Source organism: Ornithodoros turicata, chromosome 1 (assembly GCF_037126465.1).
Source record: "Ornithodoros turicata isolate Travis chromosome 1, ASM3712646v1, whole genome shotgun sequence".
Lineage (NCBI taxonomy): Eukaryota > Metazoa > Arthropoda > Arachnida > Ixodida > Argasidae > Ornithodoros > Ornithodoros turicata.
This window is the reverse complement of record NC_088201.1, coordinates 215,232,897-215,249,613: the sequence shown is the minus strand read 5'-3', so window position 1 is coordinate 215,249,613 and position 16,717 is coordinate 215,232,897. Positions and strand designations below refer to the sequence as shown.

At 43.0% G+C, this 16,717-nt stretch overlaps 2 protein-coding genes across 2 annotated transcripts; both read left to right on the top strand.

Moving 5' to 3' along the window:
- The first annotated feature begins 1,402 nt into the window (after window positions 1-1,402).
- LOC135376437 (uncharacterized) lies at window positions 1,403-3,302 on the top strand. The gene is made up of 4 exons (XM_064608938.1): window positions 1,403-1,693; window positions 1,833-1,997; window positions 2,674-2,860; window positions 2,919-3,302. Exons 1-4 carry the CDS (start codon window positions 1,421-1,423, stop codon window positions 3,173-3,175), a joined length of 882 nt encoding a protein of 293 aa, XP_064465008.1. The 5' UTR covers window positions 1,403-1,420; the 3' UTR covers window positions 3,176-3,302.
- A 204-nt stretch (window positions 3,303-3,506) lies between these two features.
- On the top strand, window positions 3,507-5,521 carry LOC135376429 (uncharacterized). Its single transcript, XM_064608933.1, has 4 exons — window positions 3,507-3,657; window positions 3,733-3,875; window positions 5,217-5,364; window positions 5,438-5,521. Exons 1-4 carry the CDS (start codon window positions 3,521-3,523, stop codon window positions 5,448-5,450), a joined length of 441 nt encoding a protein of 146 aa, XP_064465003.1. The 5' UTR covers window positions 3,507-3,520; the 3' UTR covers window positions 5,451-5,521.
- Window positions 5,522-16,717: the final 11,196 nt, after the last annotated feature.

Genomic DNA, 16,717 nt, shown 5'->3' with positions numbered 1-16,717 from the left:
TTCCATACCAGACAGTCAGCCAATATGGCTTCCTGTACACCTTGGTGCCATATGTGCCTCACATTGAAAGTAGAAAAATGGGGCACAAGAACACTCAGACTGCTGTTCCAACTGCCACACTTGGTAATAACGTCTGACGATATGTCTTTTTTTGTACTTCACATAACACAGAGGAGAAACATTTCCCATGTTAATTAGAGGCAATTACTGACCTATGGCAAAGCAGAGTGCTGCAAATACTGTCTTACATGACTGACATTCTCCACAATTTAACATTGTTGGCAGATGTTTTTGGTACACAAAATTTGTTGATAGTTCAGAAGGAAGCTATAATGCTGTGCAGGGTCACTGCTGCATCCTTACCATACATGTCAGCCAAACAAGGTTATGGAGGCAGTCACAACTTGAACGACTGTACAACTCACCATATCGCTCGTGTTGCTTGTTGGCATTGCCTGCACACACATGGCATGGTATGAAAATGTTACTGAAGCTACTAAGGTACTTTATATGCATGCAGTTGTAATCCATAGCTGTGAGATTCATTATCACAATACATGGTTTTTGGAACACCTATTAAGGTTGCACAAAACTGACAAAGTAAGAGAAAAGCATGATTTCAGCACTTTCTTTCAAAATGTCTTAGTTTCTTTGCGTGTCTACATGCAGGAACTCAAATCCGAATCCTTATGCCAAGCAGGGCAAGTCAAACGAACTTGACCCTTCCACCTGGCAGTAGCCTCTCCTTCACGTCATCTGAAATGACGGAATGCCCAGAAGACAGCGTGGGTGAAAGTGCAGTGCTTTCCACAGCAGAGGTTTTTTTACATGATGTGGGCACCTCACAACTCTTTGATGCCTCACTTGAAATGTCTCATGACAAGGACCGGAGCTCCACTCCAGTACCTGAGCAGTTGGATACGACAGTTGGATCCTCCAGGTAATGTGAGCTATATGAGCATATCATTTACTAAATTGCTATTACTGAGACTTTGGTAACTGCATTACATGTCAGTGCCCATGGAAAGTGTAAATGGAATAAACTATTTTCTTTGGTGCACGCAGCCAACCTGACCCTATGGATGCGACGTTTCACCTGTCCACAGCAACGGAGAGCTCGGATACTGAAGAGTAAGCATAAGAGTCATTAAGTGGATAAGTAACTATAACAAAAGCTCCTCTTCTTCTCTCCCTCTCTTTTGTTTTAGTGATGAATACGAGAAGCAGCAGCAGCCTGGGCACTCAAAATCTCGCAGTCGTCAAACGTAAGTGAATGATTCAGTACAGTATAATTACATGACGCTATACATTTGTAGAGCAATTAAATATCCTCCTGCTTTTCAGAGTAAATCCGGAGGAGCGGTTCTTCCTAGTCGCTGAGTCCAGCCTGCAAGAGCTGTTGTGTGTCTGCCCCTTCTGCATGAGTGATGAAGCTCGTGTTGACACTACAACAAGGGGAACATCTGTAAAGTCTACAACTGTTTGCAGCTGTGGCAAACAGCGTACTTGGCACAGCCAACCATGGGTGAAGGACAGGCCACTTGGCAACATCCTGCTATGTTCTGCCATTCTGTTTTCCGGGGTCAACATCAGAAAAGCATTTCGAATGCTTGATATGATGAAGGTGGCCACCCTAACGAAGTCACAGTACTTCAGGACGCAGAAGCAGCACCTTTTCCCTGCTGTGAATGACGTGAGTGTAGTGACGTAACGTGGAAAAATAAACACTGCGAGTGCCTATGACCCAATTAGTCCTCAGTTCACCTAACTTTGATGCACGCTCATATTGCCTTAAAAGTCACTAATGTCTGTCTCTTGCAAACTGTTTCAAGGTCTACATGAGTAAGCAGGCTGATATCCTGGACCAGCTTCGTCCGGTGCCCCTGGTCCTTGCCGGAGACGGCAGGTGTGACTCACCTGGCCACACAGCACTCTATGGTACATACACTCTTCTGGAGACAGCTGTCAACCGCATTATCCACTTCGAATTGGTGAAGGTACTTCAGATCTATCTGTCTATGACCAACAGAGCAGCTTTTCATAGTTGTAGGCTCAGTAACAAAAGTGTAGACAGAAGAGTATTTTGGGAGAGGTTCTATAGGGAGTTTACATAAGAGAGTAGGATTTTCCACAATTTCTCTCTCGCAACTGCACTACCAAATGTACCATTTGGGGCTGAACCAATAATCCCCCTCTGGCTATACGCCAATGCTTGGTAGAATTGGATAACTCATGACATCGTCACCAGAAACATAGATAGGGTGGTCATCCTATATTTACTTGCTTTTATGTATCAGACATTTTAACACGACAGCTATGAAATTTGTGAAGATGCTATTTTTGTGTGCGGTCATACAGCCAGGGCATTCTATGTGAGATGTTGATTAGTGGGCAAATAATTTCATAATTGAGGTTCATTGATTAAGCATGGCTTCTCGGGCAAAGCCCAGATACTGTTTGTGCATAGTGGGGGGGTATATATAAGTTTAATAAACAGGAGGTGGCGTCCACGCAAGGAGAGGTCAGCCTGACCTATGTCGGCTTGCTACGCCCTGGTGGAGCAAAAAAAAAAGCATAGTGCTTACCTATAGTCATTCCATTTTTTATATAGCAAAAAATACCTATATGTTGTATATCCTTAATATGTTATTCCTAATGTTTTCTCTGACATAGTCAACCGAGGTCTCCAGCAGCAATGCCATGGAAGCGTACGGCCTTCAGAAATGCCTAGCATTCCTCGAGGTCCAAGACATGGTTGTGGACAGTTTAGTCACTGACCGCCATTCTGGGATCAAGGCCATGCTGAGGGAGTCCTGCCCACATATTAAACACCGATTTGATGTGTGGCACGTCGTGAAGGGTGAGCATAGTGACTGGTAAGAATAGTTTGATATTTCAGGCACGGTGTCTCCCAACAGGTATCAAGAAGAAGCTCATAGCCCTGAGCCGCTCCACAAAGCACAATGTTGTGAAACTGTGGATTGAGAGCCTGACCAGGCATGCCTATTGGTGTCCGAAAACGAGTGGGGATGATGGGGAATTGTGCATCGCAAAGTGGGTGTCGGCACTTAACCATATTGTCGACATCCATGAGCATGACGACCCCCTGTACCCAGTTTGCTACCATGGTCCGCTTTCGGAACCACGACAGTGGCTCAAAGAAGGTATGCACTGAAAAAACTGACATAGTGGAGCATGTAATTTAGTTGCAGCTTGTAAAGTGTTACACACTCCACACTCACTTATGTGACATCCATTATTTTCTGGTGGTCTGGATAGTGACAGACCTTTAAATATTGAACTCAGGGGTATCTTAAGCTGAAACCCGTCCCCATATTCAATGTTTGCGAAGTGAGGAATCTAAATAAGTTAACTCTAGATAAATGTGAGTCAACCATATTTACATCAGTGTAGTTATTGTTCCTAATCTAGGGTATCACTATACAATAACATGCATACATGCATCTGACAACATGCCATTGTAGATACTGAGACCTACAGACGAGTGAGGGATATCCTGATGGCACCTATGCTCCTGAGGGACATCCCAATGCTCTCCTCGCACGGGCAAACTTACGGACTAGAGGCTTTCCACAGTGTCCTCATCCATTTCCTGCCAAAGTCCTATTCATTTTCGGACGAGGGGATGGTCGCCAGGTATGATACATAATCTGCAGTTTTCAAGGCTTAGGAAGACTCAAATGTCTTATGAGAATGAGGACGGGTTCATAGGACACAGCTGGCTATCCTCCACTACAATGAAAATGCGGACCGCGCGCAGTTGGAGAGGGAAGGTACGAAACAGTACCGCTTGAAGCCATCCAAGCTCAAGAAAACGTGGGTACCCGTACCTCTAAAGGAAGATGCTACGTATGGTATGTTCTTGTATCTTCTAAGATGTGAGCATCATGCATGTGCTAAGTACTGCAACTCAACACAATCTATCATGCCTGGTAGACTCTTGTTGATTCAAACTCCAGGGGATTCAACAGTTCTCTCATGACCATAGAAATTTGTTTGAATTATCAGAAATGCCTCAAAATGTGGGCTTCAAGAGAGAATTATGTTATGGAGCCATATATGTCTTGTGCTGGGGGGGGGGAGGTTGCCGACAATTGTCCACAACTGATGGTCATGACTGCTGTAGCTCACATCATGCAATCCGACTGCCACTACATTTGACTGGTCTCACAGCTAACTATATGATACAGGTTTCTACCTTTCTTGATAGCACGCACCCAGAAAATAGCAGACCAGGACCAGGTTAGGGAAATTCTACTAGTGGGTGAAGAGTTGGAATTACGGGACGGTAAAGCCTGGTTCATATAGCTCTTCAGTAGATAGAAAACAGAGCAGACCAAACAAAAATTTCGGATTAATTTGAATTTACTAAAAGTTTAAATTATCAGGGTTTGAAACAATGGCTGTATCATACGTACAACAGACAAAAAAGTTGATACGTACAATACTTATCATGACCAACTGAACTTTGATCATGTGACCACTGTGAAGTTTACAATCAGGATGTTACTCAGTTCTTGCAAACAAGCCATCAGTGCTAGATTTATGCTGTTTTGTCATTTGTCTTGTACAGGCAGGTTGATTTCCTATCTAAGACGAACTATGCAGGTACTTGATGACCATAGGAAGCTTTCAGGAAAAAAATTTGGATGCAAGAGCGTTGAATGGGAAACAATCCTGCTTGAATTCAGACGTGTGCCTGTTGCTTGGAAAAAGTAACTGATCACCATTATTAATTGCTGAACTTTAAATGAAACTGAATAGCAAGAGGAAAGGTAACTTTACTCCGGTCGTTACTGTGAATTCACCCAAATTATATCTTCCTTTGAAAAAAAGGGGGTCAAACGGCATAACATTTGCAATAACATGTAAAAAAAACGAGACGGTCAGGTAGACAATCCTTCATACACCTCATCACAGTCTCTGCGGGAAAAGTAATACACCGCTGGGTAATGGATCACTAATTCATTACAAGTCATGCAATCACTTCAGGGCATTATGAAGAAGTCTGGTTCAAAGCTAATCTGTCTGTTACAAATCTTGAAGATTGTCTTCTGTTCTGCTATCTCACCTTTGACCAAAAGCCACTGAACGATCTCATTAACAAAATTTCGGTCATTATGTAGCATCTAGTTGCTGCTGTCAAAGTGCTACGCAGTTTTGTGGCCATTTCACACTTTCTCCTTTTCTTTTAGACTATACATCAATCCTCACTGGCGAGGTGTTGTCTCGCATAGAAAAACACCTAAAGGAGCCTGTTTCTGTGGAAATTGGACCACCACGTGCAGCAACATATGGTGAAAGACCAGCTTTGGCACAAGCTGTGGAAAAGCACCAGGCCAGGTATGTGAGCTGTTTGCCACCTGCTTACTATGACCACTAGTCGTTCTATTACACTTTGCACTTTTCTTCCTAGGTTCCAGAAGTGAGGGTTGTGACCACCTCACACGCTGACACTTCAGACCCCTCAGAAACCGTGACAAAGAAGAAGAAGAACAAAAAAAAAGGCCCTTTTCAGGGCCACCCAATGCTTTACACAGAGACAAGCGTTGCTTTTTGATAAACCCATTCTGCATGCTAATATATGAAACCAGTTTTACATATTCATACAACTAAAGTATTGTGGCACTACCTATGGACTGTTTAGAAGTAAAGGTGTTGAAAAAATAGCAGTATCGAACTAATTTAAATCTGTTTTTATTATTTTTTTTTTTTCAGAAGAAGTCTTGGAGAACCTGCAACAATGCTGAAGTCATGAGAGCTCTGGAACATTCACCAACAGTGGTGGCACCCAACAGGAGGTCTCAGCTACGCCGCTTTCCTGGCTTGTATTTTATGTACAAAGTACATTCCCTAACCTAGGGAGTGAGATTCGTTCATTTCACTCTGCATGGCAAAATAAGTGTCTTTCAACAGCTTTGTGCGGTATTGGGGAAGGATTGCTAGAGGGGATGTAGTAAGATGTGGTTGTATCCCGAGTGCCCTTCCTTGATCTTTTACACCCGGTGATAACACAATAGCCAACAGAATTGGGCATAAAATATTGCTACAGTGTTCTATCTTTGCCACCAAATAATCCCAACACGTATCTACAGATTCCGACAAAAGTTCCAACAGAACACAGGGTTGGCATGTATCTCTTCTTAGGAGTGCCACCTTAGCCGCAAAATTCATCCGTAGCTGACACACTGACAGGTGGGCACCTTGTTAGCCTAGACACATATTTGTAACTGCATGCACACCAGTTCGCTGATACGGTGTCACTCCTGTGAGGAAGTTACGTCAACCCTGTGTTCTGTAAGCTTTTGAAGGAATCTGTACATACTTATATGAGGTGGCATAACTGTGCCAGCTATTTTGTCTTCCTACTGTGCACACTGACATGTGGGAAGCATCACAGTAGTCTTGAAGGTAGTTCTGTTCATAGCTGTCGAAGAAGGGTCATATGCATGAAAGAGGTAAGGGAATGATAGGAATAAGACTCGTAATGTACCATGTTCACTTTTTCCCCCCCAAGTTTTATCCAGGGCACATCAGCACTGTATTAATTTCATAAAAACCTTTTAGGTACACAGGCATAATAACTGTTGTGTAATATGAATTATTTTTCATTCCAATACATGGTTTGTGTGAATTGTCTATCTGTAATAAATGAAATTCTAGAACCAGTCCATGATTCATTGTAATCAAATAATTGCATGGTACTATAAAAGGTAATAAAAACTGCACCAAAAACACCACATCTGGCTGTTCTTACCCACGCACTCGAACAACAGAGGAGTGTCAAGTCAGCTGATATTTGCAACTGTGAACCAACGTAAGATTTGTTGATTGAAGTTTGTCTACTTTTTGGTTATGCTGTGATAGTGTTTTTTCAAAAGCATCACTTCAGATTCTTTCCTTCTGAACCTTCACAGTCACTGAGTTTACTGCAAAGCGAACACAGTTTCCATGTACAGAACATGACAATTGTGGAAAATTCTTTCGAATAGGGTTTAAAAAATTACATGCAGCTCCAAGAACAAAAATCATATCAGTCACACTTTGCACTGCAGACATGGCAGAAGCTTACCTGAAACTTACTGATGTTAATATAACAATATCCATAATATGACTGTGACTGTATAGTGTCCTCTGATTAGGTGTAAAGCACACACTGGAATTTGGAGACTGTTTCTGGGGCCCAGCTTTCAATGACTAATATGCTGTAAGTAGCAGGCATCTGTTTTGGAACAGACAAAGAGTGAGAGAAAATTATACTGCATGTACATTACTACCATAAAAATTACACGGCATATATGGCGTGTACACGGTGTAGCTCTGATCACGAACTAAGTCTGTTGTTAGAACAAGAAAGCTCTTCAAAACTACACCGGTGCACGTGAAATTATTACGTGCTTAGTCCACCCCCTTTTATCCGGACTTGATACGGATCCCCCCTGTCGGGGCATTTCCGTCGGGAACTGTGGTCCGCACAAACGGGGGTAGGCTGTACTTCGGAGGATATAGCTTAAAAGTTTGTGCACCACTGAATCTGTTGTCCCTTGAATACAGAAGCCGCATCCGGTGATCGTATCGGCAACACGAGGCGTGTAGACTACCAGTAGCTCTCTCTGAACGCAAAGCTCGTTGAAGTGTGGGTACCTGGCGTTTTCACACAGAGCAGATATCTGGCTCACAGAACTACAGCAAAGGTGTCCATCCATGCTTCTCTGGTATTACAGCAGTCGCAGAAGTACCTGTCATTGCCAAGTGGACCTGTGAAGCCGGTGTGTGGAAAGGTTCGCCGTACGCCTGCGATCCGGTAATGAAACGTACCTGAAACTGCATGTCGTCGTGCAGGTCACGTCCAATATCTCACCTCTGTCACGAGCAGGATGAAGTGATAGCGGGCCTGTCGAATACGGGTCATCGTCTACAACCACTTCATCGACGGTGTCTTCTTCAAAATCGCTTGGCAGCGACGCGACATCCCTTTCTGATTCCGACATGATAGCAGACAATTGGAGATTGCGCCTTGCAGACGCCCGCCTGCCAGCTGTGCCGGGAAGCGCGCCCTCATTGGCGCAGTCTGATCATGTGACTCCTTTGGTCCGGATGACGTTTTCGTGGCTCTCCGGAGAGGGAATCCCGGAATACTTTCAATACGCGTCGTCTGCTCTTGTCATGAGTTACATCAAACTGCACAGGAACAACGCCACCAATTCGCGTCGGGTTTGCGGCGCTATTATCAGTGATAAAAAGGGACTGAAACAGCACTATAGTTTCGGAACCGACCGAGCCGGATGCGATCGTCCCTTTAAACGCACGCTCTTTCCTCTGGTGGAAAAGAGATTGTTGGAAAATAAATCTGGAATGTACCTCCTGAAGTGCGTTAAGCGGGGGATGGCTATAGGCAAAAACGAGGAACTTCGATTACCTATTTTCCATATTCGCCCACTCGTGACATGGTTGATTATCCTGACACGTGTTGTCAGGATTACTGTGCGAATCCTGTGAAACCTGGAACCTCGAAGATAGAGCAAACAGTACAGCGCACATTGGAAACAAGCGTAGAAAAAAATAACTGTGTGGACTTAACAGTTATGAAGATACCCAACCCAAAAATTGCGAGGAAGCCCTGGACTCGAAATGATCAGTCCTGAAGATTTTTTTTTTGAACGATTATAAGATATTTTCAGCTATTTCTTCCACCAATGTACTTCTGCCAATGTACTTCCTAAGCACTTGGCTTCAATATATATTGAAACGAATAAAAATCAGAGACGTCGACATGACCACTGTGTGTCTGAACCTGCTTGAAATCACTCCTACGTCATAAATTTCCTGCGTGCCACATTATCTGGTGTTCATCTGTATGCTTCAGCGTAAAAGATTGTTTTATTTTTACTGTTATTATTATGATTATTGTTGTTCTTATTGTCACTATTATTACGTTTCTGTTATTTTAATTATACTCGTAATTTACATTTGTTCCTATGTAAAATTTGCACGAGCCACATAATAATTAATGACCCATCGCAAGTGTGAATTTAATTAGCTGATCATTTCCCTTCACACCTGAATACCAGCCCAAAAACTACATTAACCTCGAGGTAATCACACGTGGCGTACTTGTTAGAAAAGCATCGCATTGTTAATCGCAACGTAAATGCAGCCAGGTATTGCCGCAGTAAGTTGCGCCGCAAGTTAGACGACGACGTCCGCCGTAGCTTTCTCCTCCAGACCATATTACTTCTCTACATTCCCTCGTCCAAATCAACGATAAATAAATCCCTGAAGCGCCCGAACACGCTTCTACGTTCTGCAAAATCAAGTAGTGTCTGTAAATCACCGTTCTACTGTTAGTATATTGTATCATGCCGTCTTCGGTATGCTCAGTCTTTATTGCATACCCACTACTAAACATAGCGGAGATATAAGTGACCCGGTCAATGTTATCACTTCTCGCTTTCTGTCTTTCTGGTAAGCTGTACTCGGAGCGAAAGCTCTTGGAAATGAGGCAGATACGTTGTGGATTGCGAAAAGTCTGAAGAGGAACAGATAAGGAAAAAGATCAGTGATATGAACAGGGAATCCATTGAGTGGAACCGTTCCATTGTAGAGCATTCGTAGGGATGATTTCAAACAGAGTACAGATAGGGGGGTGCGGTCGTCCACTCAGATTTTTTTTTTTCCTTCGAATATTAATCGAAGCCTAGTGCCTAACAAGTACAGTGGCGGATGAAATAGCTGTAAATATTTTACACTTGTCTTGAAAAAAAATGATCTTCGGGTCTCACAATTTCGAGCACTGCGCTTCCTCCCAATTTTGAGGTTTCGTATCTACGCAACCACTGAGGCCATTCAGTTCATTTTTTCCACGTTTATTGCCAAGATGGTGCAGTACTGTTTGCTCTATCTTTGAGGTCCTATGTTCTGCACGTGTACAGATAAAAAATCGCAAAGCCGCCTCATTTTCAAAACAAAATTGTCAGGTAGTTGATGTGTGCGAAAATGGTTCTGTTTGTATTTAAACGCTCTTCCCAACCACATAAAAGAAATTGTAGGAAAACCTCGTTCGTAATCCCTCAAGCGGGGTGGTTATGGAGTGGTGGTTAGGCAAAAACGTGCATCTTCTGCTGCGTACTTCCCACCCAAGCAGCACAATGTACTGAAAGTCGAGTGCAACAGGGGTGAACGGTATGTGTCGTAGCAATGTTCTTTAGTTTTACGAGTCTGTTCAAGTCCTTCCACATAGCCGTCCACCCCTATTGTACTCGACTTTCAGAACATTGTGCTGCTTGGGCATATTCGCCCACTCGTGACGTGGTTCATTATCCTGACACATGTTGTTCATCACATGCTCGCATAGCGTAGTGCAAGAAATACGCGCTGAAGAAGTGCGATTTTCGCGAATCAAGCGACTTTGCGATTTTTTTTATCTGGTAACCTGCCGAACGTAGAACATCGAATATAGAGCAAACAGTACAGCAGCAAATTGGCAATATGCGTGGAAAAAATTAACTGCTGCGTGGCCCTAATGGCCACGGAGATACGAAGCCTGAAAATTGCGTGGCAGCGCTGTTGTCGACATGGTCAGTCATAAGAATTATTTTTTTAAATAGATATTTTCATCTATTTCCTCCACCAATGTTCTTTCTAAGTACTATGCTTCAACATACCAGGTGTTTGCTCTAACGTGTCCAGAAATTAAATTTAAAGCGAGCGATAAAAGAAAAGGAAGTTGTACCTTTCTGCTACTTGAGTAAGAAACAGGTATTGCTTCACTAGTAGCACCTATTTCTTAGTCAAGTAGCTGAAAAGTAGCGCTCGTTTCTGTTTTATCGCTCGCTTTAAGTATAATTTCTGGACACGTTAGAGCCGACACCCTGTATATTGGACCGAAAAAAAAATCTGAGAGGTCGACAGGACCACACTGCCGAAACCTCCTTGAAATCGCCCCTATGTAATAATTTCTCGGCACGGCACATTATGTGGTGTTCTTCTGTATGCTTCAGCGCAAAAAAAAAAAAAAAAAAAGATCACGTTTATTTATTACTGTTATTAGTATCAGTAATATTGTGTTGTCAGTATTGCTGTTCTTATCATTACTATTGTTATATTTTTATTATTTTAATTATACTAGTAGTTTACATTTATTCCTATGTCAAAATTTTATGATCAAGCAACATAACAACTCATCGCAAGTACGAACTGAATTAACTGATTATTTATATTCATAGCTGAATATCTGCTCAGAGACACGTTAACTTCGACGTAATCACGCGTGGCGTAGTTGTCGCATTATTTCAATCTCTGTTAGTTCCCAGCTATGGCTGTGAGAGGCCTACAGAAAGAGCACACAGTTGAAAAGTGTGGGCGACAAAAGGGTGTGTATGAAGTCCTGAGCTGAATACAGGGGTGACTACGTCGACATTCGTCCTGAAAACACTAGGACAACCTCAAGAAGCACTGGCGGTAGTACAAGTCGAACCGACCATCTCCCAGCCTCCTTGGCAATCTTGAAGTAGCCACTATCTAGCAGGCTCTATATCCACTCCGCAATGCCGCTGGTATTTGATATTTACATGCACTACTCAGTGAAGATTTGTTTGTTCATCTCCCATAGGCTCGTCCGGTTGTTCAGGTGACGCCCCGCTCACTCTCCAACAACACCAAATATCCTATGGACATTATCACATGTACATCCTATGACATGTATATCCTATCCTATGATATGTATATGACATATCCCATGTACACCCAGTGGATATTCGGTGTTCTCGGGGCTGCCATCAGTGCGACTTCTAGTGGTAAGGCTACGCTATTTCCAGCGCCTATTTAAGTTATTTCGCAGTTTCCTGCAGTTATTTCATTAGGCATTGTACGCATTCATTGAGCTATGACGAACACGAGACGAAATTGCTTTTGATATTGTTATGTTAACTGAGACGTGGTACACAGATAACGATGACATTAATATGTTTATTCCTGTTGGTTATAAACACTTTTTTAAAAATCGCACTAACAGGAGAGGTGGTGGTGTGGCATTATTGGTCAGAGATACGCTGACGTGTGAAACGCTTTGTGAGCTGAGCTCTTGTAATTACATTGAAATGCTCGCAGTCAAATGCCAAAATGATATTTTTGTAGTGGTTTACCGACCTCCGACTACCGGTATCACGTTGCTATTCGCTGCCATGGAAAAAAAATTAAGGACGTGTACCAAAAATATGTACAATATCTATGTATGTCGTGACTTCAACCTTGATATGCTTAACAATAACAATCAAGCATGCGATTTCACGAACTTACTGCAGTCGTATGGATGTTACAATGTTATCACAGATCCTACACGCGTCACCGATACCTCGTCAATGCTCCTTGATTCGATGATAACAAATCGACCCTCTGAGGCAATCTCTGCCGGTGTTATCTCTAGTGATGCAAGTGATGCAAGTGAAACAAAGTACACACCTACAAAGGAAATTGCGGTATCATACAGTCCAAAAGATGGGCGATGAGGAAATAAACGAGTTCAGGTCGCAACTGAGTAATAGTGACTGGCTCGCCGTATTCACCTCAACATCTGCATACGAGGCGTATAACAACTTTATGGCTCTTCTTCATCCTATCTATGTTAGTAGCTTCCCGATGCACCGTGTCAAACATCCGTCACGTGCACGTAAACCTTGGATTACGCCTGCACTACTACGTATGTCGCGAAAGAAAAACAGACTCTAGAAAAAAATTATCGAAACAAAAGACTCGGAAGTCTTTGATATCTATAAAAGGTTCCGCAATAGTGTCAACCGTGCCACTAAACAAGGCAGGCTACTATCGGGACCTCTTCTCGGGGAGTTGCGACGCGGTCACTGCATGGAAAAAGTTATGGCGCATTTTAAATCCGACTGTTGTGACGGACAATGTTAGTGTCAGTGGCATCTCAGACGGTGACCTTCGAAATCTGTTCAGTAACTTTTTCTGCAATCTTGCATCGTTCGATGCTACTGATGTACCACCTCCATATTACCTCTCTCGTGACAATGTCACGGAATCGATATTCCTCACACCCGCAGTCGACAAGGAGATAGCCACGATCGTCTTAAACTTGAGGAATAAAAAATCTCTCGATTGCGATGTCAAGTCGATAAAATGCGTCATTGATATTATCGCTCCATTGCTAGCGCATACATATAATTTGGCCTTAACCACTGGGACATTTCCCGAGCGCATGAAAATCGCTAAGGTCACTGTAATCTACAAGAAGGGTGACAGTAATCAATTATCAAACTATAGGCCAGTATCCATACTACTTTTTTCTAAGCCGCTTGAACATATAATGCGCAAAAGAATCACATCGTTCTTAAATAAGCATTCATACATTGTGGAATCGCAACATGGATTCCGAGAAAACAGATTAGCCGAAACTGCATTATTGACACTAAAAGAAAGCCTGATACGCAACTTCGAAATGAGGTTATACTTATTGGGAATATTCGTAGATTATTCTAAAGCCTTTGATCTCGTCATTCACTCAATACTTCTTAGCAAATTGGAACACTATGGCATTAGAGGGCAAGCTAACCTCCTATTAGAATCATACTTAACCAACCTAAGCAATTTGTTGTTATTAACAATTGTTCATCAGAGATGTGCGGACTGAAAGTGAGAGTTCCACAGGGAAGCATCTTGGGGCCTATGCTTTTCTGCACATATATCAACGACATTGTTGACATCAGTCCACATATTCAATACATAATATACGCATACGATGTAAGTCTTTTGGTCACACACCAAGACATTGCCCAACTCAACACTCTAGCAAATAATGTTTTCTCTGAACTTGCACTATGGTCCAAGAATAACGGCATGATTATAAACACAAATGAGACAGAGGCGGTTTTGTTTCGACCCAAAAATAAGGTTCCCAGTGTAGCGCTGGACTTACGAATAAATAATGACATTATAGGTCTGTCAAGATGCACAAAAATTCTAGGAGTAACATTTTGTGACACATTAACGTGGAACGAACCTATTACACACATCCGGAATAAAATGTCGAGAGGTATAGGTATTGTAACAAAATATCGCTATATATCCTACTTCCAACAAAATATCCTACTTCCAACATCCGCAAAGATTTACATTTATAACTCCATTGTCATGTCTCATATCACCTATTGCCATTTAGTTTGGGGGTAACACCACAGAAACAAACATCCACTCTTTATCCAGGGTGCAGAAAAAAGCAGTTCGAATGATTTCAAACGTTAGCTTTGATGCTGATACTAGAGAACTTTTCAAGCGGTATGCCATGATCCCAATCAAAGAGTTACATTTGTTCCTACTTAGTAAATATTTTTTAAAAGCTCTTAAATACAATAATACATACTTCCTGGGTCTCGCAAATTTGAATGAAAGGAGGCACGCCTACCCTTCCCGTCACCCAAACAAATGGATGGTACCTTTTTCTCGCACATCATATGGCCTACAGTCGCTCACAGTGACGCTCCCGCGTTTGTTAAACGACTTCTTGGATGCTGGCATGGATCCGTTTACACAACACATAACTCGTAAGCAACTAATAAACCATTTTCTCTGGAAGGATACCCCTGAACCCAGTGTGTAAATCAATGGCACGCTCAAGTCGATCGTTACTGGTTGTTACTTGTTGCTCTTCATGACCTGTTTCGTTTAGTTTTTGAAGTTGTTGATGCCAATGTATTATAGATGACCTGATGTGTACAACATTCTGTTCCTTATATGTTTTTCTTTCTTAGCTCATTGCAACTGCTGCACTGCAACCGGGTGCCCGGCCTTAGTCAATTAGCTAGGCTGCTTTTTGCCGGACACTCGGCGTTCATGTTACGTATGAACGAAATAAATAAACTAAATGAAATGAAAAATGAAATGAAAATTCACGCGAGAAATCGCCTACACTGTGTTATACGCTTGAAAGATATGCTGGGAAACTTTTCCTCCGCCCGTCACCGGGGAGGACAGCCGGTTTGCCAAACTCGGGCCGAACCATCCAATTGTCGTACCTTATCATGCAGGCAGAAGATGACACGCAGGAAGCCAAAACACCAACTACTTTATTCCAAGGTTTCTTTCCTTTCATACCCAACAAAACACCCCCAAGTGGTGGGTGAAGCAACAACTTACAGTACAAAATTCGACACTCCTCCCCACTTAGTTTTGACGTGGGCAACACAAACGGTCGTAAGCAAGCCTGAGCGGTTTCTGGCGCTCACGAGATGAGCGCTCTCTGGTTGTATTACCCTCCTCAGTTTCACTGCTACTCAACTGATCACTCGCGTGGCGACCACCACCCTGATCGTCAACATCTTTACTTCTTTATTTTAACTTCTTTATCACTTGAACTTCACTTGAAGATGTACTTCCATCTGACATAGAAACAAATACGGTGTCACTAAGCGACACATTGTCCAACAGTTCCGATGCACCCTTCTCGTCTATACTGTACCTGACTCGGAGGTGGTCCGTATGTACGTGCCTAACTGTTCCGGAGACACCAACTTCATATGATACAGAACCGGTGCGACGGAGGATTTGCCCTGGCGACCACATCTCCGACTCTCCTCTCGTGTTCTTCACCCACACCTTCTCACCTTCTCGGAACGATTTGGCAGGTCCTGGTTTTATGTCGGCTTGTTTTTTCACGCGCAACTGCTTCTCGAGTCCCTCCTAGGTTGTTCCTGTTTTCAACAGGGAAAGACGTGTCCGGGGCAGTCTTCCTAAGAAAAGCTTGGCCGGTGACTTTTAAGGTGAAGCTGTGAGGCGTCATCCGATAGCTGAACAGGAAATTTGAGAGCTTGTGCTGAATGGTATTTGAGGTCGCACGGTTGCGTTCTTCCAACACCTGTTTCAGGAGAGACCTCTTCAAAGTTTGTACTCTCCTCTCTGCTAAACAGTCTGAAGCAACGTGGTATAGCGGGATGGTGCTGTGCTCGATCCCTTGTTCCTTTAGGAATTGGAGGCTCACAAACTGTGGACCATTGTCAGTCACTATCATTTCAGGCAGCCCAAACAAACACACTCCGCAATTTCTCAATCGTACTCTGAGACGTCGTAGATGTCATGTGAAATACCTCCTTCCACTTTGTGTAACTGTCAACAGCACCAAAGAAGAAGTTTTGTCCTTGATAGCAAAGTCAACGTGCACTCTTTGAAACGCACGGGTACACAGAGGCCACACCTGTAGCCGAACACGTTGAGCGTCGTTCCTTACAACTTGGCATATTTCGCAAGTTTCTACCGCCTGCTCCAACGTTGGTTCTAATCCCGGCCACCACACGTGCTGTCTGGCGAGCGATTTGATTCTTGTAATGCCCGGATGCTCTTCGTGCAACAACTTGATTACCTGGCCTTGAAGTGAACTCGGCACAACCAACCGTGTTCCCCACACGAGACAATCTTGATCAACAGATAGTGCGTCGTTCCGTTGAAAATACGGTTGCAGTGCTGGGTCATGAACTACATTCGGCCACCCTCTTTTGGTGAATTCTATGACTTTTAAAGGTACGACGTCCTTCTTCGTTTCTTCTCGAAGGTTCTTGTTTGTTAGCGGCGCGTTTTCTACTGGCAAAAAGTATTGAAGTTTGTGCTCCTCTCCACCTGAGTCTTGCAGCGGTAGCCTTAATTGATAGCGCATCAGCGTCGCTAGTTTCATAGCTTTTCTTGTAGATGA

Excerpts from the sequence above, each read along its gene's own strand:
- LOC135376429 (XM_064608933.1), top strand. The coding sequence starts at position 3,521 with ATGGCACCTATGCTCCTGAGGGACATCCCAATGCTCTCCTCGCACGGG. Across the intron at positions 3,658-3,732 it reads GACGAGGGGATGGTCGCCAG|GACACAGCTGGCTATCCTCC; the intron begins GTATGATACATA and ends ACGGGTTCATAG. Across the intron at positions 3,876-5,216 it reads AAAGGAAGATGCTACGTATG|ACTATACATCAATCCTCACT; the intron begins GTATGTTCTTGT and ends CTTTTCTTTTAG.
- LOC135376437 (XM_064608938.1), top strand. The coding sequence starts at position 1,421 with ATGAGTGATGAAGCTCGTGTTGACACTACAACAAGGGGAACATCTGTA. Across the intron at positions 1,694-1,832 it reads TTTTCCCTGCTGTGAATGAC|GTCTACATGAGTAAGCAGGC; the intron begins GTGAGTGTAGTG and ends AACTGTTTCAAG. Across the intron at positions 1,998-2,673 it reads TCCACTTCGAATTGGTGAAG|TCAACCGAGGTCTCCAGCAG; the intron begins GTACTTCAGATC and ends TCTCTGACATAG.